Here is an 18,546-nt window from a genome sequence, read left to right as displayed (position 1 = left end):
CACAATCGTTTTTTTATGACAGAAAAGCTAATCATTATTACAAGTATTGGATTGTAGTATAAAGAAAGATCGATAATCGAACAGTTTTTTTCTTAGTTCATTGCACAATCATTCAATAATAATTTTGTGTTTTTTTGTCGTGAACTAGTTGCTCTACCACAAGTGTAGATTCAGCTAGAACAGATCGTTTATGTACCCAACTGGGTCATGGAGCATAACTTATGCTTTGTATGTATGATATTTGTAAAAAAAACAGAGCATCAAACGACCGTCAAAAAAGAGAGCATGTGAACATCGCACGATATGCCTACAGACGCGCACGTTACGATTTCTCTCAACGCCGTACCATGAAAGAGATCCAAAGAGAGTTGCAAGCGGGACCAACCGAATGAAGTTGGTGGTGGTATTGTTGGGTCGTAAAGTGAACGCAAGAAGTAGCCCGCCGTGAGCGCCACAGCAAAAGTTTGGCTTTATTTGTGTCCGCGACTTGGAAGCCTACGGTTCGTAGCTGGGGTGGCGTTTGGCGTGCTGCTGCCTGCTGCATATAAAGTGACTCAATCGACCTCTTCGAACCGTTCCCCTTTTCGTTCGCAAAGGTTCGTTTCTTGTAGCGCGTTGATGTCGTGGCGATTCTTTTCAACGCACAAACGTTCCCCCTTCACTAGCGATTCGGTGCGAGTGATATTTTAGATTTAAGGTGTGAGTGTGTGCACCGACGGTACAAATGACGCTGGTGGTTTGGACGCAAACATTGTGAATTTGTTGTTAAAAGCGTTATCTCGTTCGATACGCCGCGAAAGTTGAATGATACTGATCGGAGGGGGGTAGACAATTTGAAACAAGAAGCTAAACGGTGAAACAACTGTACATCGGAACCGCCAAAGGAAGGTGTTATACGGCAGAACAACAACGTGCTTGCAATCCGATCGCAGATCGAGCAGCTGCAAACGGGGCATAGGAACAACATAATTATGTTGCCGATGGATCGATTGCTGGGGCTTGGTTGCCTACTGCTACTGTCGCTACACGTCGGTTCTGGGAGCGGCGCCATAGGTATGTACCCGTAAGCCACCGACGATGCTAGAAAGTAAGAGCTTAAAGGCCACAAGTCACACTACAGAAACCGGCCCTCACGGTACATCTTTTGTAACGGGCGTCATCTATTTCTTACTGCTTGCGTAGAGAACAAGTTTCTCGATCTTCGCAGCGGGGCTATCCATCCATCCGCAGTAACTCCGTGTTGACGTGCGCTCAGTCCCCTTGTGCGTGTGCGATCCGCTCACACACCCGGTGTGGCCTTGGTACGGTTCGTTGAAATGGTCGTATAACGAAGCTGGAATCCACTCTGTTGGACTTCCTGGTTGCTTCCAATTACCGGCTGCTCTGGTGACTGACGATCGTGTGTAGAATAATGTGTGTGCATGGGAAAGTTGTACAGAACCGATTCGAAGTGGATGTGAACTATAAAACAGAGCAAAAGCTTCGGTGATTAAGCACGATCTATCGCGCGATCACCGCGCACTCACTTGGAAGTGCAAGAAGTTTAAGATTGTTTCCCAAAAATACGTTACAACCAAAAAGTCTTGTACATTCTTTTTTTATCACATAATGATCTCATATAACAATTTATTAATGTTGTTTCCATAAAAAAACACAACCAATAATCGCGCTACCTCCTGCACACCTGAACCATTCTTTGCCGATGAGTTCTTGTTGTTTCTTTTCTGCTTTTGCTTCCGTTGCATCTGGAACATGACTCATTGCTGACCGCAAGTCTTGGTAGCAATGAATTTATATATACGGCTTGAACCTGCCACACGCCCGTACACCGCTTCTATCAACTGTTTTCTGGTGAAAGTTTTCCCGTTTACCATTCAACTGGTAGAACGCATCAATATAGGTACGTAGGTCAGTGATGAACAAAGCGAACGGAAAATTTGTAGTTATGTAAAATATTAGTCCAATACACATCACAGCTTACCGCGCAAGAGGTGTTAATTTACGCGGACATTCACATGTTTTCGGTTGAAGTGTGTTTTTGATTGGTTTGCTTTTCAACTTTTCTCCAAAACTTTAAGTCTTTTCTGATATTGGGTGTTTATTGCTTATTTTTCATACACTCTTAATGCAATGCATCATTGGCGGTCCAGTCGGTGCATTTGGTAATGGAGTCGTTCTTCACACGACAGAACATCCCAACAGAAAAATTCCATACGGGAACACAGCTTTACTCTGGACTTTGATTACCCAGCAAAAACGGATAGATAAAGTCAAAGAGAGCCCGAAATGGCAAGCCGTATTTATAGATCTCTTCAGGTTGCCGATCAAAATTGCCTAACATCAAAAGATGGTCTAGTCTAGTCACTTTATTAATATAAAATATGTTTTGTTGGTAATTGAGATCTCATTTAAGTTTATGCAGAGAAGCAAAAGCACATCTTCAATCTATGCAAGATTAAATTGGTAATTAAAAATTTGAACTTCAGAGACAGGCTTTAGTTTAGTATTTCTCTTGCTCTTTAGTGGCACTATAACCTCAGGAGTCCAGGATCCCAAGCTTTAGTTGCAGTATTTCTTTTCTTCAGAGACACTGGCCTTTTCTGGCTTTTTGGCAATAATTTAGTCCTGTATTGTTGGCAGATTTGTTAGATTTTATACCGCTCCTATCGACTAGAACTACCACCACTAGCAAATACACCTCCGTCCCTTTACGTCCAATTGGAGCCTTCAGTTCCAGTATGCAAAGACTTTATTTTCTAACAAGCCTCTATCAAATGATGTTCAAAGCTTCATGAAACACAATCACAATGTTAGAATTGTGCATGTTTCTTACCAGATATCAGTCTACTAAGTACATTTCATCTGGAATTATTCAACAACGTACGACTTTTATTTCAGATCTCAATGACATTGATCGTCAAAAGAAGAAACGTGTGCCTGCCAAGAGCTACGAGTTTGGCTAATGGGAAATTGCATTGAAATGAAAACTCTAGAACAACGTCATGGTGTTACACGGGGGTGGCATTTCCAGGAACTGCCTTTCGTTCTTCATGATTCTCCGAATTGTAGAATGTCTCATGCGTTGATGAATCATTAGTATTGTCTAAGCTGCGCAGTCTGCTGATACGGATACGGATGAGAGCGAACGTGTTCCTGTCGGCTTATGGTACGTTGTGGCACGTTTTACCTACATTCGTAAGTAAACATTCCTCAATTAACGGATGCTTTTTGTCAGCGGTTCGGTAACATACAGGGAAGAGCGAAACCCTACCATTATAGAAGCTGCTTCGACTGTACCGAATCGATGTACTGACAAGGGTGTGTGTTTTTTTTTTTGGTATCTCTTCCGGGAAGGAAACAAGCCAACGCATTAATGCTTTCCAATATTCGTTCACCGTGCACCATGTAACGATAAGGTTTACTCGTTCAGGTGGCAAAAATTCGGCCTATTATATTGAGTTGCCTCTTAGCGATTTACAATATGTTTGAACGATCGTATTAACGATCACCATCCGCAAATGATTGTTTAATTGCCCAAGTTTAAGAAACATTCGAATAAGCGTTTGAACTTAAAAAGCTGCGCATTTGCCGCGCGGAATAGCTTGCAATGTATTGCGGTCCCTTGCCTTACCAGCCACAGATTCTTGGCATAACAAAGAAAACCCTTTAATGGCCTTATCGAAAAGGGCCTTATCAAGGATAGTCTGCGCGCCGAGGTTGCGCTGGTAATGCATGGTAATGAAAGGTATGGTATACATCCGACACGCCGACAAGCTCTCCCACGAGTTCAATACCATTACCGCACACAGAGAAACCCACCGAAGCATGACGCATAGTGAGTGGTGTTCGTAGTCGGACATGCCCCCATTACGGCACTCGAGTTGGTTTCTTCCTAGCGTCAAACTTCCCGGTACGGTGACTGCGCGACTTAAAGCCAAGTTTTCGTGTCAATACTTCCTGTTTTAGATTAACCTAACCGCCCTACTTCTTTTACAGTGACGGATCACGATCGAGTAGTGACGTGCTACATCTCAACCTGGGCCGTTTACCGTACCGGTAGTGCATCCTATCCGCTGGACTCATTCGATCCGACCCTTTGCACACATGCCATCTACGCTTTCGCTGGTTTAGATGAGGCGAAAAATGCCATCAAATCGCTCGGTAAGTTGATGTTGTCCTTCCCTATGCACTATATGCCTAATACGTGACGCTTTACTCGCCTTCTCCTAGATGCATGGCAAGATCTCAAAGATAACTATGGCAAGGGAGGTTACGAAAAGCTGGCGGGAATGCGCGCAGCAAATCCTCATCTGAAAGTTCTACTCGCGATCGGTGGCTGGAATGAGGGTTCGGAAAAATATTCGAACCTTGCGGCCAATCCCGAACGGCGGCAAGCCTTTGTGAAGAATGCGCTCGATTTTATCAAGTAAGTTGTATTAACCTTTGGTAATTAAATCATTTCCAATTCCTGACGCCACCCGTTCCCGTTTCAGACAGTACGGATTTGATGGACTTGATCTGGACTGGGAGTATCCGACGCAGCGCGGTGGAAAACCGGCCGATCGTGAAAACTTTGTAGCGCTCGTACGCGAACTGAGTCAGGTGTTCCGGAAGAACAACCTGCTACTAACGTCGGCGATCGGTGCGGGCAAAGATACGATCGATGCGGCGTACGACGTTAAGGCACTCTCAAAGTACCTGGACTTCCTGCACATCATGTGCTACGACTACAATGGCAGCTGGGACGGTAAGATTGGTCCTAACGCACCTCTTACCAGCCGCGACTTCCTTAACGTCGAGTATTCGATCGAGCATCTGCTGGAGCTTGGAGCCCCAGCTAGTAAACTCGTCCTCGGACTACCGTTCTATGGCCGCACGTTCGTCAGTACCATTGCTAAGGCGCGGCTAGGCGATACAGCGGATAAGGTCGGGTTCCCCGGACCAGCCACCAAAGAGAACGGTTTCATGGGCTACAATGAGGTATGCGAGGAGCTGAAGCGTAATCCAGGCGATTGGACGCTCGAATGGGACTCGACCGCATCGGAGATGGTGGCAACCAAGTCAAACAGTTCCATGTCACAAGTGGTGGTGTACGACAGTACGCGCTCGATCGCGAACAAGGTTCGCTTTGCGGTTCGTCAAAAGCTGGCCGGACTGATGGTTTGGTCCGTCGATACCGATGATTTCAACGGACTATGCGCTCCGGAAGAGGACACGTACAAAGACTTTGGCGATCGGAACCATGTGGCCCTATCGATCCCAGCTGCTGTTACTGGAAAATATCCACTGCTAAAGACGATCAGTAACGCCATCGTCGTAGCGTCGGATGAGTTGACGCAAGAAAACGTCATCCCACACGAACCGGATGAAGTACCTGCGGCTGGTGGATCGACCACGGGACCATCGGGAGCCACATTGGCTACCGCTTCGAGCACACTTCTGGCTATGGTGTTGTTCATTGGAACGGTTACCTTCACCGCCCGAAGGCTGTAACACTCTCAAAAGTAGCATAATTCACCTGTGGTTGGTTATGGCACAAGCTGTACGTTTACCTGTAATTAAATCCCCACAAATGTTGCCAAAACATTTTAATCTAAGTTCTAGACGTGTTCTAGTGTTTCGAGACGACAATAGCCGAGTTCTTACGATGACATCACTGATGGTAGCAAGATTGATTCTTTACAACTGTTCAAATTCAAACAAGATATCCGTGTAATATTCTTATTTTCGTCACACTTCAATGGAAGCGTCATTGACAACAGGAGTCTTATTCTGTTCTAAACTGTCTCGATTGACACTTGAAAAGTTTTTAAAATATGTGAGTGCAAAACGTTTAGCGTCTTGTCAGTGGAAAAGAATAACTCAGAACAGTTGTAGCTTCCATATACACAAGTTCTAGAAAGTGCTAAGGGTTCCACAGCTATGCCGGTACGTTCTAGTTCAGACCCAGAACTTAAACCATACGCCTGGAGAAGACCTGGAGGGATAAAACCGAAAACCCTGTTTTCCTAATACCAGAGCGTGGAAATTACTTCGCAGGACCATTGGAACGAAGAGAATTTCAACGAGATCCGAGAAACAAGGAGAACTAATCTAAGAGGGGAAGATCAGCCCGATAGTTTAGTGAATTTTTAAAACGAAAAGCCTAAATATGCACCAAAAAACGAAGTAATAACTGGTTACGAGGACGTTCCCCTTTCAAATCGTACCCAAATATTATACGGCCCGTGTAGAAGAAGTATCTTTGACTGTACGAAAGTAATTTATGCGCACGTTCGTTTCTGTTCGTTGTTACGCGCTATCCAATGCAACCTGCAATTTGAAGATTTCGGGTTTTAGCGTTGCTACCGGCTCATTTGGCTCTTAAGCATCGGCTTGAGCAAACGTGTTTTTGGGAATTAGCATTGTTCCATCTGTTACCGCGCGATCGAACTTGTGATTGAAACGAATTTGTTTTGTGTTCTTAAAGTGGAACAGTTTAGGTGCCTGTCTGGTGGGTGCCAGAACCGTGTGCTATTTGCAGTTCGTACTGTCTCCAGAGCAAAACAAAACGGTGAAACAACTGGCACGGGAACCGCCAAAGGAAGGTGTGATACGGCAGAACAACAACGTGCTTGCCATCCGATCGCAGATCGAGCAGCTACAAACGGGGCATAGGAACAACATAATTATGTTGCCGATGGATATATTGCTGGGGCTTGGTTGTCTAATACTCGCTCGTACTGTTGCTACCTGCAGGTTCTGGGAACGGCGCCAATAGGTACGTATGTAATCATATCTTATTTCAGTGAATCTGCAGATTGTTGTATCACTTTAGAACTTTTAGTTCTCTTTAGGATTTGTTTCATGATTCATTAGAAGTACGATCATCTCACCTGTGGTATAATACGTTCATGGTTGTGTAAGTGTAGATATAAACTGCATGTTTTCTTCTGATTAAATGTCCACGAATGTTGCTAAAACATTTAAAAAATAGTTCAGTTGGTTTTAGACAACAGCATTGTTTTTACGATAACATTTTAGATGGTCTTTGAAGCTTTGAATCAAAACAAAGTATCGTTTATTCTGATTATCTTGAAACATTTTATACTACACATAAGAAACATACGGGATATTCCCTCAGGATAAAAGAGCATCTTTATATAAGCAAGAACGTCAGAGTTCCTCATTATTTTAACAATAAAACCTAGTTGCCCTAGTTCCACTTCAACGAATATAAAAAAAAACATTGTATCACAAAGTAACATACCTGATAACACATATTAAGGGTCAGGTTCTTTAATTAGGTTCTGCAAGAATGTAAGAAAGTTATCTGATTTATTCAATCCTTTTAATTCTAGCAGAAGCTCCACTGGGACTTGTGGAATCTTTGAGGTAGATGCTTTCAGGATGGCTTCAATTCTCGGTCGATCGCACACATTTATCTCCTCCAGTGGGTGTCCCAGCTCATACTCGAGCAATGCACGTGACAATTCGAAGTCGGCACATTTTAACGACAGAATCACAGCATCATCACCATCATCCTCCATGCTCGTGACCTTGGGGATACCTCTTTCTATGGCATGGTCCAAGAATCGCTTTGTCCACTGGACGTGCTGAAGCTCGATCGCCTGGTACAATGCCGCTCGATTGGGTTGTATGGTAAGGTCTGGATTATACTCCATCAGCAGATCGAGCATTTCAACGGAATCGACCTGGGCGGCCAGCCGCAACAAGGTAGCACCCGTGCCATCCAACATGTCCACCGGTGTACGGTCGTAATCTAGCAATTGTTTCATTATGGAGATGGCATTAGTAAGTGGAACATATGCCGCCATATGGGCCGGTGTGAAGCCGTAAATGTTTTGGGCCGTGGCGTCAACTTGGAGCTGAAATAAACGTGTCAAAATCGCTTCCTGTCCATTTCCAGCGGCTCTGTGGATTAGTTTACTTCCCCCGGTTCCGTCGGTAACGTTCAACACATCGATTCCCGCGTCATTGCGCAGATCTCGCCGAAGACATTCGTCCAACAAATACAGTGTTAGTTCAGAGGATGAGTTATCTACAGACAAATCGACAGCTGTATGTCCGTGGTTGTCTGCTAGCAAAGGGTTTGCACCCTCTTCTACTAACATCTGGACCATTTCCAGCTGGCATTTATGTTTAATGGCCGTCATCAAAACAGTTTCCCCACCGCCAGCTTTGGCGTTTACAATGTTGGTTAAATCGATTCGTCTACCTTTTTTATAGATGTCATACGCACAACAGACGTTATTGATTCGCAAGAAATATACAGTGCGGTCATCTTTACAGAACGTTGCATGTATCATTGCATGCGTGCTGAATAACGAGTTGGTGAGCTTAAACAAATCGTTCAAGCTGTCAATCAGTGATGAACTGTCGATGAAACGGAGATCAGCTACATTCTCATTGATCTGCACTTGAGCAGGTATGGCAAACTTAATCGATATATCTCCAGCATCCATTATGTGCTCATGCAAATGTACATCGTTTGGTGGCTCATGCCAGCTATTTATGCTGCTAATCATATCCTCACAATAAGACGCTACGCTTCCGTTAACGTTATTGTACGCTTTGCAGTGCCGTATGATGGAGGAATCAACAAGAAATGCTATATCATCCAACACTCCGATGTCTTCGAGCTGTCGCATGCTGCGCGAGCGATCCAATAGTGTGCGTAGTATCCTGGAATCATTCAACTGTGCGGCACAACCCAAAGCAGTTCTGTCCATATTGCACTCCTCAACGAAAGCGATCATCTTCCAGCGCTGTAGTACATTCATGTGCAGTGTGCAGTGTTCGGAATCGAGCTTCAAACGGCATGCAAGTTGATCGTCAATTTCGCTCCACATGATATTCCAAGCAGGCTGATCGTATGCTTCCAATATCACTTCATGCAACGTTGTGGAGCTATCGAGCCAACTAAATCCAAGTGCATTTAATGCTCGTAGCATTTTACTAGTTGCCGTATTAAAGCGCACAGCTACCGCGTATGGATGATCCGTAAGTGTACCGTAAATGGGACGGTTTACAGACTTTATTCGGTGCATCAATCTACACTGCTCGAACAGGGCAAGCAGAAGGAGCACGTTTGATTCCGCTCCTTGATAGTCAGGTATTACCACATCAACGGGCGCGTCTGCATCCAAAAGCAACCGCACACACTGCCAGTAGTTGTAAAGCGTAGCGCTGTGAATGGCCGCTGACAGTAGGTTCCGGTCCATCGGTGGGAAATTTTCCAGTAAATACCTTAAAACAGCACATCTTCCAAAAGACGCAGCCGTCAGATAGCATTCCCGCAGCGCATCCGCGGTTATCTGTTGGTTGTTGATAAAGTGTTCTAAAGCAGTATCGTTGTTCGCTTTTATCGACGTTCGGAGCAGAGCAACGTACACGCTATCATCAACATCAGTTTTGGCCGCAATCGTACTCAGCATATCGTTCCAGTGCATTACAACGGCCAACTCTAGGGACTTCGGATGTAAACGGTGCGCTTTGCGCACGAAAAGCTCAACACTCGATCGGAGTCCTCGAAGAAAAGCTTTACATACAATGCCAGGATCGCTTGCGGTGATAATGTGTTCATCAACCATTTCTTCGACACATTGTTCATTGCCGTAATCCAGAAAGTGCTCTAAAGCTCTCGTTCTCTCTAGTGTCGAAGATCTTGGGAAGATCAGTTCGAATAATTTGTGGGACATAAAGTTCGGCCAAGAGTAGAACTCCTCACGAAATAGTCCACTTTCGTTTGTGAACTTGATAGCAGCTTCAAAGTTGCGTTGCACTATTGCATTCTCGAACAGGAATGTTGGATCCTGGTACAGATGCGAAAGCTTTGGAATGTAAAGACCGAGTAACGCTACAATGGACGGATCCGGATTGTAGATACCTTGAAGATGAAATGCGATCGACAGGCTCGTCGCAGGATAGTGATCAATGTTTGGTGAAGAACAAAACAAGCTTTTTATTTCACCACCGGAACGGATCATCTCGTAAACTTGTTTCAGATCGTTCGACTTTACGGCTGCCAGCAGTTGCTGTTGTTCCTCAACCCATCTCTCCGTATCGTCCAGGGAGGGAAAGTGTAAGTCAGCCGGTTCGTTGCGTTTGCAGTCAAACAAACGAACTGCGGTGTTGGCAAAGATGTACGCATTAACTACAAGCTTTTCGTCGCCACTGTCCGTGAGCAAATTGTAGGACAGTGAATCGTGCGCCAGCAGATTGCGGTAGTTTTTCCCCTGTATCATCGGAATTCGATGCTTGATGTAGTGAAAGCTATCACCAAAGTACCCCACCGCGATTAACATTTCGCACAGTTCCAGCTGGAGATGCTCGAGGGAAGCGCGAACATCCTTGTCCAAAATTACAACCCCAACGTCTAGCACATCTACCATTCGTATACCGTTCTGCTCTAGTATGGATCGTAACATGGCGCGTCGTTCATCGAATAGCGCCTGGAGGCGTTCTTGGTCTTTTCGCCGAAGTTTACGCACGAGCGTGGTGTCCCACGGTAGCTGACGCTGTCTGCAAAACGATTCCAACACCTTCCATTTGTTGTCCAAGAAGAAAATGTTCTCATAGTACGGACGTAACATTCTGTTGAGCTCCGGCATTGTGTCCTCCTCCGTAACCACTAGCTCCATAGTTGCGATGAGTTCCCGGGTGCGATAGAGTTGATGGCTTTCATCAGCCGAACTGTACACGCTCAGCAACATTGAGAGATTAGTTGTTACAGTCGTGGGATCGACCCACGTTAACCGATCATCCAACAATGCAATGTGCGCCAGATTCTCCACGTTTGGGTCCCATTTAGTACAGATGGTTTCGAGCAGTCGGTTGGGATGGTACGAGTTTATCTTCCAGTGCAGGATTCTGCGTATCGTTGATAGGCAGTTGCAGGCAAAGCATGTTTTTCTTAAGCTCCCAAAATTGAACTCAGCTTCCACCGCCAACATAGCTTCCAGCTCCCCAACAATCGAACATTGAGCGATGAACTGTTTGTCCATATCCATGAATTGAACGGTTTGTGCAATCGGTCCCTCGCGTAGTTCCACAAACAGTGTCTTTATATTGGTGAAATACAGGTGTACCGCTTGAAAGGCATCCTGCTGCATTTGAAGCACTGTATCCTTTTCGCCCGCCATAATTAGTAACGCTCGTAACTGTTGCGCAGAACTGCACCGCACTAGCAATCCGTAGAAGCTGCGACGAATGTCTGCCAGCAGTATCACAAACAGCAGACTAATAACCATACTTATACAGGCCGTATGTTTGGGAATCACACTGTAAACTCTACGCTCCAACCCACCGTCAACTACCAACCGGGCCAGAGAGAACTCCCGTGCATAGTTGTTTCGATGCAAAGCGTTAATTTCTGAAAAGTGCCACGTCAGCATCTGTTCCATTGCTTCCTTCAAGCGACCATTAGGCATGTTTGGGGTACTTTTCGTACTTTTCATCGTCTCACCCAGCACCGTGACGGCACGCTTCAAACAATCACGAAACATGTCCACATTGGCTGGGTTAACTTTGGCCACATGTCCGAAGGTGGTGATAATTTTGTTTAGCGAGTACAATTGCTTCATTTGGTTGTAACACTTGATCAGCTTTCGTCTAGTGCGGCGATCTTTACCACGCATTAAATGCTCCAAATTAAGCAATGCACCTGCCACAATATCGGCGGCAATAGTCGAGTGATCTGCAGAAGGGGTCCGTTTTGTTTGAGCCATTATCCAATCGGCGATATTTTGTGGATGTACCACGAGCTTCAATCTGGATTTTAGCCCTTCGATGAGATAATCATGTTGTTTTTCTCTTATCTTCTTGAGTTCGCCCATCTTTCTCTCGATACATTTTCTATCAACATTTTTCATCTTTTGCATCAGGGTTCGTATGATTTTGTCTTTATTGCTGTTCAATGTATTCTGCCCGCTGGACTGTTGATACCCCACAACCGACCGTTCGATCCTCGTCGTCAACTCTTCAATCAGATCGATCTTCATGGGAGCGATAAAGGATTCTGCATCCGCCATCAACGACATTAGCTCTTGTTCCGCGCTCTCAAGACGCTGCTTCACGCGAACTAACTGGAAGGAAATCATGCGTACAAAGTCAACCACAAGACACTTGTGCACCATCAAGCGATAAACTTCAAACATGGGCTGTTGCTTGAAGGTATTTATAAAAATGGCCAGACAAAATATTGCCTCCCGCAGCGGCAGATACTCGAGAAACTGTTTGTGCTGAAGAAAGTACAGATGGTTGTGAATGACATGCAGCCGAAACAGCAATTGATCGTCAATATTCTCGTACGTCCCGGTGTCATACTTCTCCGCAATGTGGCTCCAACATGCGCTTATCACATCCACGTGGTTCTTCCATGCATCAGAGCTGGTCTCGCGCGATCCCATCCAATCGCCTGATAAATGCTTGTATCCATATTCACCCAACTTATACAGCACGAACATTTTCAAGTTTGGCAATAAGCGAAACTGTTTCATGTTTAATTTAGTGAATGCACTAGTGAGGCTTTCAAATAACCGGCATTCATCATATTGCTTCACCGACAGAAACACCTTGAACAGCTCTAGGGAGTTATGTTTCAGCATCATGTAGCAAGCCTGCACATCCGAGACTCCTTCGATCACAATTTCGATAAGGCGCTTTAGGAAGCTTACATTATCGTTCGGCGCATGTGCCAAGTTTGCCAGCACCGTTTTGCCCTCGCCATCGACCACTTCACTGTCGCACAGTCCACTTTTCAGCAAGCAGCGCACCAAACCAAGATGACTCACGTCGCCCGTCTGTATACAGCACGCCAATGGCGACGTGCCGTACTTTGTTTGGAACTTCAGAATGGTTTCGACGGTAGAATGCTTCAACACTCTGGCCAATGCCTGCTCATCCTGATCGTTGATAGCGGCGAACATTCCGACGACACGCAAGGAATCGTCAGACTTTTCTTCACTGTCCGACATTGTACGCACGCAGCGAAACTAACTTTTTGCACGATTGACTGTCAAACGGTCTGCTGTTTGGGGATGCCCCAACGCGATCGAATCATGTTTATGCTCTACGAATGAGCGTATCTTTATTTTGCTCTCTCTCTCAGTATTGTTTTGGGCCAAAACGGAGAGAAGTAGCGCTATGAGCCAAACGCGTTAAAGCAGGGGTTGGCAATATATATATTCCGTATTTAGCACTTGTATTAAATTATGCTTAGACAACGGTATGATTAAAACTGAATAATCGTTCTCGTATCATTATCAGTGGCATATCATGCTCCTTGGTGGCCCTAAGATGGCACTTAGGATCGGCTCCTCATTTGAACCACCGGCCGAATAAATTGAGCTGATGAAATGATTATTATTTATTGTTTTGTTAAAATGCTATATGAACTGTACTTATAGTACTGTGTGTGTTATAATTTTTTATTATAACTTTAAAACATTAACGCTTGCTGCACATTAATCCTAAGTTTGTCACTGATGCGTTCTAGTCGGAAGAGCTCATGGTATAAAGACATAGTCCCAAGCTGAGATATTACGGTCCATGCGGTTGCTTATCGATCCAATCGCAGTAGAAGGCCACATTACCGTACACACCGGGGATACCATGTTCACCACATCCGATTCCCCACCCAACAATACCAGCCTGATAGTAGTGTGTCGGAGAGCCTGGAGTCGGACATACGAGCGGAGAACTAGCGTCACCGCGACACATATCCTGTCCGGCAACGCCTCCAGCATATGGGAAGCTCTCGTGAAGCTCAAACCCATTGTCTAGTCGAGTGGAACTTAGTATCTGCAGACAGACACCATACGGTAAAACCAAAAGCCCAACCTTCTCCAGAAGCACCAGATACTTGCCCTCCTTGCCAAACGCGTTTTGGTTATGGAACACCGATCATTACGTTGGTTACGGATGATATCGTTAAATCAATTATTTAATTTTCTTCGCAACAAGATTTGCAAGTAGTGCGGGCACTTCCAATCGAATATCAGTTATACCAGTATGGTCCGTCGCAAACTATCGCGAGTACCCGAACAGTTATTCCCATTTACATGATCATGATCTACCGGCTGGACAGTACGAGGATCAAAACACGAAGAACATAGCAGGAGCGTTTGATCCATGAGAGTGTAGTCCATGAATACACTCCGGATTTCCTATCACTAGTGAAGATGTGATGTGAAGAAGAGCCTTAAAGCGATTTTTCTGAAAACTCCGATGGTAAATCTGTTTCTAGCGAACTAACAAGACCGTCCACGACGAGACTATACCAGTGACGGCTTTGCGGTTTGGGCCTCGAAACAAACTGTTAGCTGTTGGAAAGAGTATGTGGATTGTAGTAGCAAAAGGGACCGTAAAGCGATTCTTAGCGTTCCTAATTTATAACATAGCGGCAACAACCTTGAATGGAATAGGTCTCCAAAAGGCTTCAAAAAGACTTTCACGCGGACATTTCCATTATGGTTCACACACAATTTTCTTATAAGTGGTCCTGTTGCTGATCGCTGCTTATAAAAGACTATCGCCCGCATACTACTCATAAGTTTCGTCTTTCTCAATCAACATCCCCGTAAAATTGTCGGGTACCGGCATCAAACCAGTTTGTGAGTGTGTATTTTTTTTAACAAATTAATACATAATATTTATTACCTTTACTTTTCATTGTTTCCACCGTTCATACACACACACACATAATCACATGGTTGCGCATGCGTTTGTGCCTGGTGGATTACATGCATTAGTTAGTATTGTTTTACCACCTGCTCGTAAGTGTTGCTTATATATGTCATGTTTTGTATCCAGCAAATGGGAGCATATCGTACTGTTCCCAGCTCATGATTGTAGTGAAACAAGTTTGTTTTTCGTTACGTCCAAGAGTTATAACAAAACCTGCTGCAAACGATTTATCGTACCGCTTACACATCTTAAGCTATCGAAACATTTCGAAACACGATTCCGTTCGCGACCTATCCTCTGTTGGCTTGATCGATTGGAGGTATCTCGGAGAAGAAAGAACAAACACGACCTACTCGGTTGACGGTTTCTCACTAACTAACTTTTATTACTGTCAATATCTATATCAATGTATTAGTGATATTCGCGCATCACCAATATTTCTAACACTCCTCCTCGCGAATTCAGTATGATGTTAATCCAATATTTTGGGCGATCGTCTTCATTTTTGTGGGTCCAAGTGGTTTCGTTAAGATGTCTGCAAACATTTCTTCTGTTGGGCAATATGTAATATTGATCGCTCCAGAGAGACATATATCCTTTGCATAGTGGTATCGCGTGTCAATGTGCTTTGAACGTTTCTTCTTGTAATCCAACGATACAAAATCTATGCAACTGCTATTGTCTTCATATATGGTGGTTGATTTATGTTGTTTTTCTCCCATTTCCTCCAGGAGTATTCTTAGCCATGTAGCTTCTTGAGCTGCCTCTGATAATGCGATGTATTCCGCTTCCATGGTCGACATTGCCACACAACTTTGTTTCCGACTTGTCCAGCATATAGTGGCTCCTCCTATCCTGTATAGGTATCCACTGCAAGATTTACGATCTGCTGTGTCTCCTGCCCAGTCGGCGTCGCAGTATCCAACCAGGTCTAGTTTGGTTCCGTTATTACCAAGCTTTAGTTGATAGTCGATTGTTGAAATCAAGTATCGAACTGTTCTCTTTGCTTCTTGCCAATCTGTTGCGTTCGGATCTTTAACATGTCTGCTTAGTATTCCGACAGCTGCTGATATATCCGGTCTTGTGTGGGTTGCTAAGTACAGCAGGCATCCAATTAATTTGTGATATTCGACGTTGTCTTTCAGCTTTTCACTATTATCTCGAATTTTGAAATAGTTTGTGTCCATTGGGTGTTTAGAACCTTTAGCTGCTTCCATTCCAAAACGTTTTATGATGTCTTTGATAAAATGACTTTGCGATAGTGTATAGAATCCGTCTTTATCTTTCTGGATTCGAATTCCTAGGAACCATTTAACGTCTCCCAGTGTAGTAATAGAAAGTTTATTACGTAATGCTTCTTCGATTTTGGTTATTTCATTGCTATGCTTTGACACTACGAGTATGTCATCTACGTAGATCAGTATAAACACTCTTCCATTTTCTTCTGCGTGTTTTTGAAATAGGCAGGTATCTGCACTCGATTGCTTAAATCCTAATTCATTCAGGATATTCTTCATAGTTTTGTGCCATACGTTTGCAGCCTGTTTGAGACCATACATGCTCTTCCGTAATTTACATACAAGCTCCTCCTGTCCAGATGATACGAAACCTTCTGGTTGTCGCATGTAGACTACCTCTTCTAATTTTCCGTGTAGGAACGCTGTCTTTATGTCGAAATGCTTTACTAATAAGTTTTTATGTCCAGCTATGGCCAATAATATGCGTAGTGTTGGTAGCATCGCTACGGGTGCTGATATTTCTTCGTAGTCCCAACCATATCTTTGACCAAAACCTTTAGCTACTAGTCTTGCTTTAAATCGATCTATATTACCATCTGCGTTGAGCTTTTTTTTGAAAGTCCATTTAGAGCCAATTATGTTACATCCTTTCGGTGGTTTTACTAGTTCCCATGTTTCGTTTTGCATCAAGGAATTGTATTCATCGTCAATAGCCTTAATCCATTTATCTCTTTCATTTCCAGTAATTGCATCTTTATATGTGATTGGCTCGTGAGCTGTTACGGATAATCCGACTTCAAAATCCTCGTATATAGTTGGTAGTTTACCTCTTGTTGATCTTACCGGTCGTTCATCAGGTTGCGTGAACGGAATCTCTTTTGTTTCTGGTTCATTGTACTTTTCTGGAATTTCACTATCAAGTGTAGAGTTGCTAGGATTAGTTTCAATAATTACTTCGTTAACGATGTTCGGATTTTCCAAAAATGTAACATCCCTGCTGATCACGATACGATCGGTATTTGTGTTTATAAATCTGTATGCCTTGTGGCTTTTAGAGTATCCCACGAATATTAGTTTTATGGCCTTGGGTTGCATTTTCTTCCGCGTTTCTGCGGGTATCTGTACATATGCTTTGCAGCCAAATATACGAAAATGTCCAAGCGATGGTTTTTGTTTATGCCACTTCTCGTAAGGTGACATTCCTATCGATTTGGATGGTAATCGGTTCTGGATGTAAGTTGCGGTCATGATTGCTTCACCCCAATAGCGCTGATCCATTTCTGCATCCTGTAACATGCAAAGCGCACTTTCTTTTAAGTATCTATTTTTTCTCTCTGCTACTCCATTTTGTTGGGGAGAGTATGGTGCTGTGAATTGACTTACAATGCCTTCGTTTAATAAGTACTTTTGAAGATTTTTATTCACATATTCGCCTCCACCATCAGATCGTATAGTACGTGGTTTTCGTGAGATTTGTGTTTTGCAAAATTCGACAAAATCCCTAATCTTTTCCGCAGCTTCTGACTTGTATTGTAGTAGATATGTAAATGTCATTCTGCTGAAATCATCAATCAGACATAAGTAATATTTATTTCCGCTTGGCGTACTTACGAAAGGACCACTTATGTCAGTGTGCACCAAGTCTAATATTTCTTTTGATGATGAATGTGATGATTTGGGAAATGGAGTTCTTCTCATTTTACCTTCTAGGCAATGCGTACATGTATCTTCTATCCCGCAGTTAGTTAGTTTTATCTCATTTTCTTTATGCAATTTTTCAATGATAGCAAAATCGCGGTGGCCTAATCTTCTATGCCATGTATGCTTGCAATCTAGTGTGTGATTTGGTGTTGTACTTAAAAGTGCCTGTTCGTTCGTTTTTAATCTATAAAGGCTGCCGATACTTTCCGCCTCGGTTACTGTTTCACCTTTATTTGTTGTTATGATGCAACGTTTACCCGTGAATATGATGTTGAATCCCTTTTTGGTGAGGGTGTTTACTGAAATTAGGCCACTTGTTAGTTCCGGTACATAAAGCACGTTTGTTAGGTTTATTGTACATGGTTTACCATCACTGTTCAAGCATTTGATTTCGCCACTACCAATGCCAGCCACTTCCGTTCTTTTCCCGTTTGCTAGTATTACGGTCGCAATGTTCGGTGCTGAAAGTGTTCGGAAAAATTTCTTGTTGGATGTCATGTGTTTCGATGCTCCACTATCAACATACCATCTAGCAGTATCTTCTTTGCCTATTGTCCAAGCGAATGGTTCATCATCATTTTCCGCCATTTTAGCCTTTGGGAACTTTGTTTTGTCATTTAGTTGCCTGCAGTTGCGCTTGAGGTGCCCTGGCTTTTTGCAGAATGTGCAAATCGTTTTCTTGGTTGTGTGTGTGTACTCATCATTTTGCTCACGATGTTTGTTAGTAAAAGTGCTAGGACGATACTTGTGTTGCATATGATATTCTGTTTTCATGGCTTTTCCGTTGTCATACACATTAACTTCACATTTTTCTTTCCTTTTCTCTGATTCGGCAAGGAGTTTTGATTTAACCGATTCTAGTGTTAGTTCGTCGATCGGACCTTGTTCTATAACTGTAGCTAGGGTTTCATACGAATCC

General features: G+C 43.7%; 2 protein-coding genes across 2 annotated transcripts; one reads left to right on the top strand and one right to left on the bottom strand.

The window, feature by feature from the left end:
• Nucleotides 1–883: 883 nt before the first annotated feature.
• On the top strand, nucleotides 884–5,493 carry LOC128302884 (probable chitinase 2). The gene is made up of 4 exons (XM_053039730.1): nucleotides 884–1,053; nucleotides 3,997–4,161; nucleotides 4,231–4,426; nucleotides 4,494–5,493. The coding sequence occupies exons 1-4, from the start codon at nucleotides 972–974 to the stop codon at nucleotides 5,491–5,493; spliced, it is 1,443 nt and encodes a 480-aa protein (XP_052895690.1). The 5' UTR covers nucleotides 884–971.
• Nucleotides 5,494–7,094: 1,601 nt separating this feature from the next.
• LOC128304407 (uncharacterized) lies at nucleotides 7,095–12,977 on the bottom strand. Its single transcript, XM_053041594.1, has one exon. The coding sequence runs from the start codon at nucleotides 12,975–12,977 to the stop codon at nucleotides 7,263–7,265; it is 5,715 nt and encodes a 1,904-aa protein (XP_052897554.1). The 3' UTR covers nucleotides 7,095–7,262.
• Nucleotides 12,978–18,546: the final 5,569 nt, after the last annotated feature.

The sequence above is a fragment of the Anopheles moucheti genome, chromosome 3 (assembly GCF_943734755.1).
Source record: "Anopheles moucheti chromosome 3, idAnoMoucSN_F20_07, whole genome shotgun sequence".
Classification (NCBI taxonomy): Eukaryota; Metazoa; Arthropoda; class Insecta; order Diptera; family Culicidae; genus Anopheles; species Anopheles moucheti.
The sequence above is the reverse complement of the archived record's forward strand: the minus strand, read 5'-3'. Positions and strand labels throughout refer to the sequence as shown.